Source organism: Ischnura elegans, chromosome 12, assembly GCF_921293095.1.
Source record: "Ischnura elegans chromosome 12, ioIscEleg1.1, whole genome shotgun sequence".
Classification (NCBI taxonomy): domain Eukaryota; kingdom Metazoa; phylum Arthropoda; class Insecta; order Odonata; family Coenagrionidae; genus Ischnura; species Ischnura elegans.
Window position 1 is genome coordinate 83,387,146 of NC_060257.1, and position 17,303 is coordinate 83,404,448.

General features: G+C 38.5%; 1 protein-coding gene across 10 annotated transcripts in view; it reads left to right on the top strand.

The window, feature by feature from the left end:
* The window catches only part of LOC124169766 (protein daughterless), a 196,708-nt gene that overhangs the window by 161,076 nt on the left and 18,329 nt on the right, over positions 1 to 17,303 (top strand). For 6 of the 10 annotated variants that reach the window (XM_046548483.1, XM_046548477.1, XM_046548479.1 and 3 more), the window contains 5 exons: positions 6,629 to 6,722; positions 9,413 to 9,594; positions 11,361 to 11,666; positions 13,213 to 13,452; positions 15,302 to 15,364. In XM_046548483.1, coding sequence (XP_046404439.1) covers positions 6,629 to 6,722; positions 9,413 to 9,594; positions 11,361 to 11,666; positions 13,213 to 13,452; positions 15,302 to 15,364 — 885 coding nt within the window. Of the gene's footprint in view, positions 1 to 6,198; positions 6,385 to 6,628; positions 6,723 to 9,412; positions 9,595 to 11,360; positions 11,667 to 13,212; positions 13,453 to 15,301; positions 15,365 to 17,303 lie in introns of those variants that run through there. The other 4 variants (XM_046548486.1, XM_046548478.1, XM_046548484.1 and 1 more) reach the window with 4 other exon arrangements.

Here is a 17,303-nt window from a genome sequence, read left to right on the forward strand (position 1 = left end):
GAGGTAAATTTATATAATTCCTTATTTAACGTATTAACCTCCCCTTATAATCCTTTGTATGTACTGAGAAATTGGGGTCTGTCATCTTGAATTTCGGAGCTTCAGTTGAAGACGAAAGATTTTAGTTCGTGATGCGAAAGTGTGGGCCTGTTAGTGTCGTGCTCTTTTAATCTGATCGAAATTTATCTTTGAGCACTAATCAGATTAGCACTAACCACTCATTGTTACCACATTTTTAGATTCTTATACGTGATTCCTGAAGGTGAGACCTTAGGGTGTTTTTTTTTGCGTAGTGCCTAACGTATTAGCATTTTATTTTTTCTTGATTACATTACGGGGTGTTTGTTATTTTAGTGAGGGGTTAAGAAGTGCTGAGTGCCTTGCCGAATGTCATTGGATCTCATGTGGGGGCGAAGGGATGTCTCGTATAATATCACGTCATATTCAACCGATTCAGGCGTGATATAGTGGAAGTCAGTAGCGGATTCAGGATAGGGACAAGGGAGGAGGGGGGGGGGGGCCTAAGTATGGGGTTAGCTCCAAGAAATATTGCGGGTCCGAACAAAAATTACCATTATATCTAGTGTAAATTGGATGTTCAAGGGGGGGCTATTGCCCCCTTGCGTCACCCATAGATCCGCCACTGGTGGAAGTTCTACTTATTCGAAAGGTAATTGCACTTTTTCACAATTGTGGAAAGGTGCCACCACCTCTTATTTCAATATTACGTCATTTTTCCCGTAAGAAACAGTGTAAAATTGCGAGAACGGTGGATTAAATTTAGTAAATCAAGTTTTTGCTCTAAGTTTGTCGAAATGCTGCACAATTATATTATTTATCGCGGTTATATGAATGCCAAAAACTTGAGCAGGTAGAGTAATTCAAATATTAGGGCAGCACATGAGAGGAAAATGGATGCAGCAATAAGGACATAAGGAAGAGAATTGGTTTATCGAAGGAGGCGCTCATGAACTGGAAGGATCGCTTATGATAGGTTCCTTACGTAAGAGTTTAAAGAAAAGTCTAGTGAAGAGTCTGATCTGGAGTGTAGCTCTTCACGATGAGGAAACTTGGATACTCAGGAAGGAGGACGAGAGAAGACTGGAGGCGTTCGAGATTTGGGTGTGGAGAAGAACGGAGGAGGTGAAGTGGACGGAGAGGAGGAGGAACGACGAAGTGCTAGGCATGGTGGGTTAGGAGAGGTAGCTTATCGATGAGATACGGAGGAGCAGAATAACGGATGGTGTGAGTACTGAGCGGGGATGGGATGTTGAAAACAGTGTTTGAGAGTAGATGTTGGGTAAACGAGGGAGAGGAGGAAAAAGGATTGAATTTTTAGATAAATTAAAAGGGAGTATGCCTTCTTGTGAAATGAAGAGTGAAGTCCATGAAGGAAGGGAAGACTCAGAATTCTTCGTAAATACTCCATGGAAACCTACCTTAATCGGTAGAATACTTAAATAATAATTATTTTATTATAAATATTATAATTCAAATTTAACGCGTCGAGCTCTCTCGGAATTGTATGCTAAAGTTCCGATATTTCTGTTTCTACGTGATCGGTGTCCCTATCCGACCTCTTTCGTGAGATAAAAATTGAATTTTAAATGCGGGCTCGAATTTTCAAAGAATCAATGCATAAAATCACTTCGTACGCTGTCACTCGGAAAGGTGCGAAGGTATTTGAATTTATCGCTGTGAAGTGTTATTTGAATTTCCCGGGATATCTGTAAAATCAAAATTTTTGAGTCTAACTTTATTCCTCAGTGAAGATGTATATGGGAATGTTAACTAATGCTGGCCTCGGTGGCGGCGGGGTAAAGTCCTCGCTTGCCAAACCGAAGGTCGCGGGTTCGAGTCCCGCTTGGGTAAGTTACCCTTATCCAGGGCATGGGCGTATGTCAATGTCCTTCATTGTTAATCGTTAACTCCCCACTTTAAAGACCGAAAATGTGCTGTTTATGGGGTAATGGAAATAAATAATGTGATATGTAGGGATGGACGGATCCAGGATTTTTTCGGATTCGGATCGGATCCTTGATTTTCGGAGCCAGATCTTTCGGATCGGATATTTTCGAATCAAAATGCATTTTCATATCCCTGACGCTGAGATTCCTCCGATGATTTTTCAATCTCTTGGGAAGAGTCACACTATGTGCCAGTCGTATTTTGCCTTTTTTATTCTCCACGGCTGAAATTCTCCTACGTAACCTCTGCGAGAGCTTTCAAACAAAACGGTTCATGAGTAGGACAAGAATCGCTTGCGACGGCGCATTCGAAGAGAGAATCGGAACTCTTTCCACCCTTATGGGGCGTTGCATTCACTGAAGCTATTATTTAAAATTTCGGATCCAGATCCGATGACTTCCGCGACTTTGGATCCGATGTATCCGATGAAGGGCAATATGTCCGCGGATATTTGAATCCGAGGTATCCGATCGGACCATCCCTAGTGATATGTAAAAGAGAATACTTATATCGTCGTCGTCGAGACATCGTTATGAAATGTATACCCTCCACACCACAAAGAGCAAAAGACCCCATTTTTAAGCTGGAGTGATTCGCCAGGAAATCGAAGTGAACTGCGTGCGGGGAAAGAGACGTTGCTTTTTCTCGAGTGGGACAGCCCCACTCCACGGTGAGACTCAGCGCGTGGGAGTGTGGACGTTGGCGCCGGCGCCTCTCGAGGCCGTGGCGAGGGCAGTTTAATCCCACGCGGCCGGATCGGATGAATGGAGGCCCTCCCAAGGACGACGGCCTCGATCGGCCGCTGCGCTCCTCTGCTCATTTGTTTCGGGGCGTCGCTCCATCACCTCCGGAGGAGTCACCTGTGCTCCTCCTCCTCCCCCTTCCCTCTTCCTCCCCAGTGCAGAGTGCGCTCCCGCCACCTGTTGTCGTGGCACGGGGCAGTGTGGGTGGCGAGCCTTTGCAATGGCGGACAAAAAGTCGTGGGCGATGGTTTGCCCCACTGCACTGCTGTGTCGTTTGCGGTCATGGCCTCAGGGGTCTCATATACAGGGTGGAGGAAAATTATGTCACGAAATTTTGACCCTTGGTAGCTGATGCCATTATGAACTAAAGTTAACAATTCTATAAAAGATTGTGAGCTTTCCCAGCGAATACTACTGATAAAATCTTCTCGGGTTCGACACCGGCTCGAGATGATTTTATCATAATCAATTCTGAAGCACTGCAGGAACAAGTGACTTTGTACGCAGTCACGCGCACGGGTGCAAAGTTAAATACACCAAAGGATGGAGTTCGCCATGAAAAAATATTTGACTTAACCGGGATTTGAACCCGAATCTTCCGATCGCCGGTCGGGCGTGTTAACCCGACAATCGGGAGATCCGGGTTCGAATCCCGGGTAAGTCAAATACTTTTTCATGGCGAATTTCATCCTTTGGTGTATATAATCAATTCTGTTTAGCAACGCAACGTATTTCACTTCTTTTTGTTGTCAGTACTTCCCATCCCATGGCTGTCTACTACTATTTACTTCTACTGTGCTACTACTTATTTCACTTTTTATCGCTTCAGGCAAACGTTGAGTCGTGTGTCATATCTGGTAGTGAGATTTTATGGGGAGGGAATATGGGATGGAAGGAAAGCGGTTTTGAGGACTCTGTGTTTCGTTTTTGCAGGCAGGTTGTAATCCCATAAGTGTGAGAAAAGTTCGTTGGCTGTGAGAGGCAGTAATTTTGCGAATTTGGGAAGAGAGCTCTTCAGACAGTGCAGTAGGGGGACAATTTTTAGATCTTCGCGGAGGTTTTTTTTGTCGATGAGCCACGGAGCGTCGGCTATTCTGCGAACAATTAGGTCGAAATCGCACCATTTTATAACTACAGAAACTTTGAGCCGAGCGATCTGATTGGCCTCGAGTTTGCACCTGTTGCCGTATGCCCAATCGGAGAGCTTTTCCTGAGAACCTTATATCAATCTGGCCCACCTCGCCTACAATTGTCTATGCATTATCTTATCATTTCACCCTGGATTTTGTTTGAATCTTAAAGGATGAAAGGTCGTAGGAAACTTTTTAAAGCTTATTTGCTCTCCTTATTTCGTCAAATTATTATTCAAATTGAGAGAACCTGCTATTCACTGCTTGCAAAAAGTGTGAAGAAATGTATTGCGAACTTGAAATAAAAACATACCTATTTACCGTTGGTAGCGCTAAACATGAATAACATTCAAGAATTAAATCTATAAATATTTGTAATAACCATCGAGATAAGGGATAAAAACCATAATATCGGGGTACTGATAGTGGTAAACGTACCTCATACGTTTGCTGAGAGTATTACATACTCGCGAACCCCGTAGCGCTTTCCGTAACTTTCGGTCGCGTCCTTTTCTCATTACCGAGTCCTGCAAGTACGCTTAGTGCCACCTAGCACCCATACTTCCAGTTCCAATACTGCTTTTCTCGCAACTTCACCGTTCACAGATAAATGGCCCACGAATAAATATCCTTGCTGTCCTTTTAACCGTGCATTCCCACAAATCGTGTTTATTTTTAGGCTCTTTCATACTTTCCAAGGTCATTTTTATTCTACATTTGGAGAGCTCAATATCACCATGAATTACAAGTTCTAAATTTCCCCTTCTCTAGGTACTATCCTTCCCGAGATACGCAGGGTGACCGGTTAGTATAAAATATTTCTCGTGTTCTTGCTCGTCTGAGTTATCTATGCATACCCTTACACAATGCTTATGCTTGATTTTGCACCGGACCGTGACGTCTTCGTGCAGAATGTACCCAATATTTGGAAAGTTCACCATCTCGCTGCCCCCAAGATTGCTTGTATCCCCCATCACCTATCTAAATTCGTCCTTCTCTCTTCAATACTGATGAGCATCTATGGTATTAGCTTCTCCGTTTGCAACACTGCACCATTCCATCCTCCCTTTAAAAGCAGTTTTAAGTATAATCGTTTATCTTATATTGGATTCGATTTCAAGCTTTCAAAAACTTTGATTTGAAGCTTTAAATTTATTATTAAGAGGCTTTTTTAAGCCTGTATGATTTAACAGTTGAGTGCAGTAAAAACTTTGATATTTTCCAGTATGCGTCATAATTGTCCGAAGGGTACATTTAACGTAAGAGAGGCGGAATTGAAGTGTCCAAATTAACTTAGGAATAGTTGCCAGCATGATGGGAGTAAATGCGTATCTCCAACTTCGGGTGCAATCACAGTGATCTCCAGTAATGCTGATATCATTCCATTATCTAAGGATATTACTTTTTATGCAATGGATGGACTCCTCACGAACAATGGCGCCGACTCCATGGGGCCTGAGGGGGCCCGAGCCCCCTCAAAAATTCGTTTCGGGTGTGAGGAAAAAATGTGTCAGCCTTGTCGATTCTCCCCGGAGTGTCCAGATATCGAGATTCGATTTATCAGGGTTCTAATGTTGATCATATGACTCTTCTAAAATGCTTAAAAAACTTCAAACTCGCTACTTATAAAATTTCCCGGGGCAAGATTTGGGCCCCCCAATATTTTTTGTAAGTCGGCCTCCCTGCTCAGGAAACTCTAACCTAATTACTGACCGTTATTTATAAATATGTTTTGTTTGCATACTTAATGAAACTACTCGGCACAATATTTTGTCCACCACACTTTGCATTCTCTAGAATGACTCTTGTGATGAACTCCTTCAAGGCGGACGGCTGTTGCATATTTTAGTTAGTGTCTGGGCCGTAAAAAAGTGAATAGGTCGTTTCCGTCGATAGAGTGAAGGTAAACGCGCTCGTATTGGCAGCTCTGCTTCTCTTTTACGGCGTGGACAACACCAACGCGAATCCCTGAGCAAGCGGTATTCTTTGAGCGTTGTCTATTTCGTATTCTTATGCAAGCGTGCCGACGTTATGGTAAAAGATCTTGGAGGGGGTTGGGTATAATGCAAGTTGTACCAGTTTCACCAGCGCTTTACCGGTAGTCGGTTGCATTTTGGAGATGTTACGAAGGCCATTCATCACGTAATAGTCTTACAGCGCGTTTTTCTCCCCTCTTTGTTTACGTTTTTTTTGTGTAGGTTACGGTTTTGCAGAAATTTCCCCCTCCGATCAAAATCGCTTGCGACATCCATGCGCATTACAACCGCGGAATTGGTAAACATAGACTTGGGAATGGAGTGAAGGATACTATTGCAATGCATTTCTCAACCGTGGTGGGAAATTGGCCGTAATCAATCGGCGAAACTGAGCAGTCCACGTTATACTGTGCGTAGTCCCTGTCACACGAACATCATATGGAGATAATACATTCGCAGGAGGACCATAGATCGGCGAAAATATTAGGGATGCTGCCTGTGGCTGCTGATTTTGATGCGAATATGTTTTTCGACTGGAAATTTTGTTGTTGCGAAGAAATGACGAATGTGTGTGCTCGTCTTAATTTGTTTTTAATATTTTTGTTTCAATTAAAACTGTTATTGTGCAATTTATACAATTATATCACAAATGCAACGTGTAGAATTTCTTATGGTAGTGATGTAATTTAATATCAAATTCTTGGTGGAAATTTAAATATGTTTCCGTTTCTTTAAATTAATTAATAGTTGTTAATTTATTAATTAAGTCAGTATATTTTTTATGCTAATTTTGTTTTTTATTTCTTTTTAGTATGGATCCGATGAGTTCGGCCAGGACTCTCCGAGGGCTTACCCTTCACCAAAAGCAACCTCCGGCTTGTATGCAGACTCTGGGTATTTCATAGGTATGTAATTAATTATGAATTTGGTGTATTCTTTGACTTGGACTATTATAGTGAAAACTCCAACCTTGTTCATTATTGCAAAATAGTTACTCTTAATGTGACTCCACAGGCTTCTCAAGTTTTGGGAGAATTCCTTAGCCTTTTCTGCATATTCATTCTCATATTGTCCCGTCAGTGATTTTATTCATTTTCAACTTTGATTATTTTATTTTCATAATTTTTTATTCTCCAAACTTCCCATGTAAAAGAATGTTTTTAAAGAATTAATAAACTTAATTTAAATAATAGTTTAGTTCTTATTATCTCTGCAACTGTGATCAATGTCAATGACTTAAAAAGATTGCAAAATGGTAATTTCTTTCTCTGTAATCTCCTTTTCTTAGCCCAATTGAACTTGATTTGCCTAGTAGTTGTTGCATTTTAGCATAAATGTTTTAGTTACAGGAATTCACTACAGAGCTATTTAACTTTTTCAAATTTCATAGGGTGGAAATTTCACAGTCATAGTAAGCATTTTTGTTAAAAAGACTAACAGTGTTTTGGTTGTGTGTAGTCATTAGTGAATCACATCTACCCTTTTTATAAAATAGTGTATATAGTAATAATATATAGTATAATAGTATATATACCCTATATGTAAAGGAGTGGACTATTTACGGATTATATTCCGGTGTATCCGTATTTAGGTTATTTGCTGGAATTAATGTAATTATACCTGTGGTAGTGTTAACTATTTTTGAGTTGCCTCATTCAAAGTAATGAAGTTCTCATCGTGATTTAGTTTTAAATCAAGAAATGTCCTTGAAATTTCCAGCTGCGTTGTTTTGTGCTGTTTGCTGTGTGGAAGTGAACTTTTATGTAAAGAAAAGCTTGTTTACTTGTAATAATAATACAGTGAAACAATTCCATGAGTTCTGTAGTTAAGTTCATGAGATTTTGACAGTATATTATTGAGTGCATAGTGGAAAAAATGGGTATGCCCGTGGATATCCATTTCAAAATGATCTTTTTACAAAATCATTGCTTTTTTGTGTATATTTGTTTCTTTTTGAACAATGAGATTATGTCACACTGGCTTGTGTTATGTATCAGAAAATTTTCTGAATTTTCTATGTGCAGTTAACTTTCCTAAACACTGTGTTGCATACCGCGGTGATGATGGGTAGCTAGAAACCACGTTTTTAGAAGTGTGATTCACAGTGTACATTTTTCCTCATCTATCACCTAAATTATCATTACTACTCCTACACGGAATGTATAATAGTGAAGCATGATCCAAATTGTGGTAAATTAGGATTATTTATGACCAGAAGAAGTAGCTGTTATCTTTGGGGAAGTTTCAAAGTTAGTATCTTAAAATAAATATTTTGTGCGAGTACCCCAATGTTCCATTAAGCCTTTCAATTGAAAAGCTTTTGTAGTAAGGTAAAAAATATGTATGGACATGAGTTAATTAAGGACATAGGCAACAATAGGGGAGTAAAACTTTTTTTCAGGCTAGAAATGTTGGAACTGCTCCATCAGAAAGGAATGAATGTTGCTAGTTCTACTCGATGAACTTTTTAAGTTGAGCCTGCAAAATCTCTTTCATCAAAGATAACAGGGGAGCATGGTGGCCTAGTTGGTAGAGCACTTAGTTCGTGGTCAAAGGTCCATAATTAGTGCCTGATGATGATGATTATTCATTGAAACCCGGGTTGCGCTCTGATATATAAAAAAGTGGTATAAGTAATTGTGTACATCCAGGTAAAACTTATAATGGAATACTACAAGGTTAACCAAGAATTAGTGAATTTTATTTAGTTATTAAATACAGTGCAACCTCGATATAACGACACCCCACGGTGCACTAATAAACACTCGCTATAGCGAATTGTCGCTTTACCGGAGGTGGAGCAAATAAAAGCCTATATACCTGTTGCGAGCAGATATACAGGAACAGGAGTGGTGCGGCGACAGATAAACATCTATCCGATAAACGTAAGCATAAATCCAGATGAAAGGCAATGTTTTTTTGCATCACTTAATTTCCTTACTCAAATAACGACTAACTATTCAAACAATTTATAAGCGCCGCACTGAATAAAAATCATGCGAAGCATTGTTTCGTCAATCATTATATTTATCGAACGACAGTTTACCACATAAATTTGAGACTGAGCACTCCATTAACTTCATTTCTAACAGATCGCTAGCAGTTACAGAGGTTAAGGAGTCTTGATGAAAGTCTTCCGGCGGTGAAACCCTCGCTATGGCGAGAGCCAACACCGAAAGGGTCTCGTAAAAACGAATTTTTTAACACGCTTATTATAGGGTCAATTGACGGTGCATCGGCTATCTCTCGTAATAACGGGGGTGTCGCTATAGCCCGTACTCGCTTTAACGAGGTTCCACTGTAATAAATACATGTTCTTTAAACTTGTTTAAACACATAAATATAATGGTTTAAAAGACAGTAGTGCCTTCATTTCCAAAGGATATGAAAAAATTGTGCCTATCACTGAAACCTCTCTATAGTGAACCTCCATGCATCAAATTGCCCAAATTTTGGTCCCCTCAATTACGATGTAAAGAGGTTTTACTGTAAATACCAATCTTCCCGGTTGAGTGATTGAGTAAGCAAGCGCAGTGGCTGCAGAAGTGTTGGTTTTGCTGGAGTTTAATTGATATGCTTCTCTTCTTTTGAGCAGAAGGTGGAGGGGGGAATGACCCGTGGTCTGGTGGAGGTGGGCAGCTTCACCCAGCAGGTCCCCCACCCATCCCCCCTCATCCTCCTCCGGGGGCTTCCTACGGAGGATATGCCTCTCCCGTGGCCGGAATGGGCGCCACCGGTGGATACCATCCCTCTATGCATCTTACCCACGATCCCATGGTACGTCCGTGTCATAATATGTATAAGAACTGTGAAATGCTTTTAATTTTAAGTGTAGTCCTGACAAATAATTAGAGCATAAATAATGAATTCTGAATTTATGCTTTCTAAATTTAGCTTTGATACATTTTATGGCTCATGTAAATGTGTACTGAAATGGTGTTGCACGTGATTCACAAAAATGATATGTCCAAATTTTTTAAACAAGCTGGGAAACAGGTCGAAATGCAACTGAATATTGTTTTAGGAATTACTTATGTAGTTTGTTGGCGACACTTAAATATCAAAACAATTATTTTAGGTTTTAATGAGTTTGTTCTTGCTAATAGTGTATGGAATACATTTTTGGAAAAAAAAATGGGTTATACTTTCAAAACAATCTGGAGAAATGCAAATATTCTGTGGAATACTATTTTAAATTTTTATTGGTTCAATCTGAATCATGGTTCACATCATTAAATCATGTTAATTATACAGTTAATTTGATTATGGATAAGTACTATGAATAAATTTCTTGAATATTAATATTTTTTGCAAATTTTCAAAAGAAGAGGAAAGCATGCATGTATTCAGTGGAATAAGATGTAGAGACAACGTTTGTTTGCTTTATCAAAGCTGTGAAATAATTTTTGTGTGTGATAATTCAATGGCAGGCTTTGGCCACTAGTCATGTCTTCATAGGTCTTCAGGCTCTGTTGCATCTAGAGGCCATTAGCTCAAGGTGCACCATAACCTGCGTATGTTCCTTGATTACCATTGAAGTCTTGTCTTTTCAATGTAGGTGGGTGTAACCCCGATTATTTTTTTGATTACAATATTTCATGGTGAATAATATTCTGGATTCCTCTTGGGTTTTACACCAGGTTAATTCAGTTGACTATTTATATATTATTTTAATATTTCTCAAAAATATAATCCAGGTTGTGTGCACACAGCACAGTAGAGCATAAGGAAGGACACAAAAGACTCACACGGCTAAATTTTTGGTGGCACTTCCACCTTCCTCGGAGTTAGGTAAAAGACTGTTGGAAAAGGATGAAGGAGAGCTGAGGGGAGGTGGAGTTTTATATTCTGGCCAATACGATTGAATTAACCTGGTGTAAAGCCCGAAAAGAATTCCTAAATATATTTTCACCTTTCACCTAAATTTTGTTAGGACTACCATTGTAAAGCATGGACCAATGTCCATGGGGTTAAGTATTTATAGTCATTTACCCCTGGACCTTAAAACCAAGATAAGTACTGAAGTATTTAGGAAAAAGGTGTTGAATTTTTTTCGTTCAAAATGTTTTATTCTTTAAAAGAATTCTTTGATTCAAATTTTTAAATCTGATATTTATTGTATCCATTAGATTTATTATTATTATTATTATTACAATAGATTGCCCTCTGCATTGAAGGAAATCAAATCTAATATTATTTTTAAGAGAAAAATAAGGGATTTTCTACTTGAAAACCTCTTTAACTCAGTAAATGAATACCTGGGAGAGGAATGAGTAATTATTTTTATTTATATTTTACTATTTTATAAGTTTGTATTTTATATAATCTTGTATTTGTATTTTGTGCAATTTATTGACTTGCCTTATATCGATGCACAATGTTGTAATTGATCTTTGGGCAAATAAATACTATTGTTATTATTTGATTGCTTGTTTTTTGTCCAGATGTATGGCACTATGCTTCATACGGCAAATTGATTGCTATGTGGGTTGAGTGCATCTTTGATAATGTTTTTTTTTTTAACGTTTGTTTTCACTCCGTAGGGGTACGGTGCTATGTCTCCGACTGGGCATGACCCCTCCCTCCTTGCCCCTGGTCTTCCACCCATGTCCACGTTCCGGGGAGGGAGTGGGTCGGGTGCACCTCCGGGCCCGGTGGCAGTCCCCGTCGTCCCCCAAGGGCCCCCTCCCCCCGCCCCCTCTGCCGCCGCCACTGCCGCCTCCGTCCCCACTGCCAGCCCGGCGCAAGCCCTCTACGGCCCAGGCCACAGCCCTGCCTCCTCGTCCTCCGCCTCTGCGCCCCATCCCGCCCAAACTCCCGGAGATACTTTGGGAAAGGCCTTGGCCTCGGTGAGTTCTCGTGCCAATCTAACCCTCAATTTCCTTCTCTCACTCTTTTTTTTTTTTTAACTTTGACATAATCTGGTGAAAGGATTGGGCTTCTGTTTCATTGCGAAATGGAGGGAATAATTGGTTTCAGCTAAAACTTTCCATGCAGTGTAGAAATCCACTCTTATGATGTTCATCCATTTATAATGGGGGTCAAATTATCAAGTAGAATGAGCAGTGATGATGTTGGATGAAGGATATTTTTTTGATTTCATTGAAAATGTCAGTGGAGGTAGAGGCATGGAAAATATTGAATCCATATCTATGTTTATTATTTTCACTGCTGTATGAATGAGCGACTTGCATTCTGGAAAAAAACCTAATGAAATCTTTAAAAATTTCAACTTGAAGGAAAGTGAATGCTGTGGAACTATCGAAGTTGATAAATAGAGAAAGTATTTGCTCTCAGATAAAATTAAATCTACTCCTTGAACCACTGCTTTCAGATAGCTTGATTAATTTAAATTTAACCAGTGTTCAAAGAGTTGCATTTAAGAAAAGGGAAGTTTTCATTACTATTGCCACAGTTTCACTTGAACATGAAATATCAATTTGATGTTATGATTTGGAGACTGTTACTGCAAATTTGGGGAAATTGAAGGTCCTTGATTCTATTTGAAATCAAGTAACACTTGATTCAAAGTGAATTGATTTTAATGCACAGATCTGGTTTTATTAAATGGTCAGGTGTTTTCAGCACCCTATCAGACTACTTGTGTGAAGTTTGTGAAGTGGAACTTTCATAGAGTGGATGTCTTCTGTAATGCTTAATATACTTTCCATTAATCATGCTCTATTTCTGATTTGACGAGACAGAGAGCTCCAGCCAGTGATTTTCCACTTGGTCTTTTAATCCTGTGTTTTGTTCCAAGAAATAATCAAAAGATTGGAAGTAGTGACATTGCAATTTACCCTTTGTTCTGGGCACACTGTTCATTTCGAGTCATAGCATATGCCATTTTGTTTGAAGGCAGCATTTTTTTACTGTTAAATTGAGCATGAATTTTGCCATTATGTATCACGCTGTTTGATGTATTTACTCTCTCCATAGTGATGATTTATTTGAGAATGCAAATTCATTGCAAAAGATAAAATGCGGTCAAGTCCTATAAGGTAACCGATGATGCTACTTAGCGATGAAAGTTGTTGTATTAAAGTCATTTATGTCAATTTTGCAAACATGTTCATTTCAATATGAAGTAATTTCTCTAAGTCATACCACATACCATTTATTTCAAGCCAGCATTTTTTTTTGCTGTTAAATTGAGCATGAATTATGGCGATATGTATCACGTTGCTCAATGTATTTTCTCTCATTCAAATTGCAAACAGGTTCGTTTCAGTATGATTTCACTAAGTCATACTACACACCATTCATTTGAAGCCAACATTTTTTTGCCTGTTAAATTGAGCATGAATTGTGCCAATATGTATCACGTTACTTGATGTAATATTCTCTCTCTCTCCACAATGATGATTGATTTGAGAACGCAAATTGCCCCTCTAGATCTATCCAACGGATCAAAGTGCCAGCAGCTACAGTTCAAGCCCATCGACCCCCGTCAGCTCTCCACCCCCCCCACTCACGGTGATCACGCAGCCCCCGTGGCCCCTGACCGGCCCCTCAGGCAGCTCTGCCTCGACGGTCGTTCAGCCGCCTCAGTCTTCATCGGGTGGAGGCGCTCAGGTGGCCTCCTCGACTCCCGACCCCACCTCGCCACACTATTCCGAAAGGGGCCTGCACATGGTAATTGTCCCTTGCCTCATGGAAGTCTTGAGCACGCTCAAAAGCCACTGGTTTCCAACAATCATTCATCCATTGGAGTACTAGTCTGATCATGGATCCCAGGATAGTGATATGCACGGATTCATCAGATCAGCAAGCTGTTGAAGATTTGTTGAAGGTTTTGCGGGCTTTGAAATTGTTTTTAATTAGTGTTTTTGGGCATTTTATGCCCTCCTCAATGAATTGCAGATGCTCTCCCTACCATACTGTAGTCTTTCTCAGAGTCACATGTGGTGTAACAGATATTGATAAATTGTTCTCGCCGGGGACTGTTCATGATGAAATTACCTGAAAAAGAATCAGTAATGGAAAAGATCGCAGTAGGGAACCATGTTCCTAGATGATTCGTCAGACAGTCACATCGTTCACAATTTTCCCAAGAGGCAACTGTTGGTTTTGATGTATTTCCATGATATCAAAGCAGGTTTTGGTCTTTTCAATTGCCCAAATACTTGGAAAATGAAAACGTGCAACTCCTGAAAAGGCAACTAGCATGCAATAATGACATTTTATGCATATTATGGAAATGGATGAATGATTCTTGGAAACCAGGGCTTTTCTTACAGGCAGTTTTCCCCTCATGAAAATAAGCTTTGGCTTTGTTTATCTAGCGATTTGGTTTTGTTGGTCTTTTGAATCTCTGGTTTGAAAGATGGAGCTCTCTGGTTAACTGTACTTGCTGTGAGGAACGACATGACTTTCTCTTGCTCTCTCACTCTCTCTGAACTTGATGGTACGAGGTTAGTGTCTTTTGCCTTATCAGCTGCACTCGAGTTGAGCTGTACTTGGCTTTGTGGCTTGTGGTTGCTCGTTCGTTCCTGTGGTAAAATACTTTTGTCATTCAGCATCAGTTTGTGTGTTGTGTGTGGTCTATTTTATCCGTTGAAATTTGCACGAATATTCTGTCACTATTCTTTATTGAGGAGTTGCATTTTTCATTCCCAATTATTATTTTGTATCTCTCCATCAATTTTAAGTCATCTGCTGACATTCCTGTACATATGTACATTGTGCATAATGCATAGTTAATTTTGATTCCCTTTCAAAATTTCCACAAATGCATTTTACTTCTCCTTAATTTATTTGCTAGTAACTCCTAGTAATTGTATGGTATATTTCCACCTCAGAAAGATTTATTATTGCTTTATTATATCTCACCTTGTATGCAATTAATTCATCTTTGCACTTGAACATTGGGTTGCTATTTCCCTTGTCTTAAAGCTACTTTATTTGTGAACGTTATTTTGACTGGGAATTTGTCGAAGGAAAAAACTTTTAATCATATTTTACATATTCACCAATTTTTTAAATGATACAATATGAAAAATTGAGAAAAAGAGCCTTTTTTATGGGTGAGGGATAGAATTGAATTTTTTGCTTTGGGAATGTAACACTAATCAGTTGATACGTATTTGCATTGGGATATTCATTTTAAAAAGCTATATTGTTTTCCTACTCTTTTTTTATGATGAGCATTCTTAGCCATCGAAAGGAAATGAAAGATATTATAACATTAAAAATTATTTTACTTTTAAGTATGTATTCGTATTTGTAATAATTGCATTTTTGTTGGTAATTTGAGATAAACTTCATTTGTTTGCAATACAAGTATATTGTCAAGCACTATAGTTTCCTTTATTTGTCGCCTTTCACTATAGTTATGATTACATTCACAGGCAGTTCTTTTTTTTCATTCTCTCTCTTTTTGCATGGTTTTATTATTGTTATTGCTACTAATTTTTTTGCATTTTGTATATATATATTTTATTTTACTGTATTTTTGTCCTTTCTGGTTATGCATTTGATCCAGCAGACAGCACCAGAACAGCAAAGGTTAGATGATGCAATAGGATTTCTCAGGGACCATGCAGAGGTAATACGGCTTGTAAATTTATTATTTTTTCATTATAATTTTCTTGAATGTAAAGCACAGAGAAAAATGTTCACTATGCACTCATCCATTTCTCATTTCACCAAATGAATTGCTGTAGTTCCATTACTTGAATGAGGGTTATAATTTGCATAGATTACTTTGAAGTTCTTAGGAAGTAAGTATTGAGTCTGATTGTCCTCTCTTCTGTTAAAATCACATTTTTAGGCATGATCAATTACAGTTCATAATAGCATTTGTGTGTGCTAAATCATTGCCAATTGTCTGTTTTGGAATTCTTTGCTGAAGAGAGTGATCTTAAGTTTTTGCACGGTTTTAATTGTTTTATGACTTTTGCTCCAAAGACAAATAATTGTTTGTTTGTGTGTGCGTGTGTATTTGTGTGGAACTTAACAATTTTGAGTTCTCTGTTTCAAATCTTATTGGTAGCTAGCTTGCTAGCATAGCTCTAGGACGTAATTCCAATTTTTTTTAATGATAGAAGTCAATTTTTTGTTTGAACTGTCGCATCTCCAAACCAGTGATGTTTCGAATATGATTTTGTTCTTTCCCGGCGTATGATACTGGTGAAATCTTCTCAGGTTTTCCACCGGGTGAGTTGCTTGTAGGCCAACCTGCCTCTGCCTGAGAACGATGGCAGAAGCTGCCATCGAAATGTCGCCCTACAAGCAACTCTGCGAGTAGAAAATCCGAGAAGATTTCACCAGTTCTGTTTCGTTTGTCATTTTGAGGATGTCTAATTTGTAGTTTGAAATCTTATAGATATTTTTGTGCCATATTTGAAATCAATGTTTTTCACAGTACGTAAATGAAAACTGCCCGAAACTAAACATATCTTAATTGTGAGTAATTTTTATGAGTATGTTGATTTGTGGCTCACTATTTCAGGTTAACTGTTTTAAAATATTCTCAAGATGCAGATGCTTTAAATATTTCATGGGTTAAGTTATTGGACTTTATTTCTCCAATATAAATTGACCTTATTATAGTCATTTTAGTTCTATGAAATACATGTGTAATTAAAAAAGGCCTTTATTACTGTTAAATTTTACATGCTATAGATTTTTGAATTATATGCAAAAGATGTGATTGCTGAGCAGTAATCATTTTAAGTTTGAATTAAATCCTTGCCGTATAATTTTACATGCATAAATTTTTACTGTAATATATATTTTTGGGATTTCACGTGATTTTATCAATCACATCAGTTGAAGGGGATATTCAGTCTCCAGTTCATTTAGTTTTAATTGGTTACTTGTATTGTCTACTCTTCCAAAAAGTTATCAAATACTTGTTGCTTGGTTTGTAAATTTGCCATCAGTTCCTGTATGTAATTTATACTGGTCCAGTCAATATTTTCTTGTCATTTGAATTCCTTAATTTAAGTAACTTTTTTTTTGTTTTACAGCCAATTTCACAGTTCTGTTATGTCACACATTGAAAGAATCTACTTGATGGCTGCTTATCATAAAAGCGGAAATTAAAATAGTGAAATGAATTATTGATTGGCAAAATAGGATATTTACTGGTAATATTGTGTTGTATGGTTAGATAAATCACCCACGTCACCTGAATCGAAAATGGACGAAGAAATTAATATCTCAAGTTTAAATTCTTGACTAATTTTTATCTTCATTCAGCTGTAAGATTAAAAAAAAAACCTATGTAAAATCGGTTATAGAGTGACATACGGATGTATATTATATCAGATTTTGCTCAGATAGCCCACCTCTCCCACTTGAAATAAAAAGTCAGCAGTGCCAAACACCACCACCATTCCATTGATGAAGTGACCTGCAGTCGGTCACGAATTGTCGGGGTAATGTTAAATGTACCAAAGGATGAAGTTTGCCATGAAAAAATGTTTGACTTAGCCAGGATACATCAAACATTTTTTCAATGCAAACTCCATCCTTTGGTG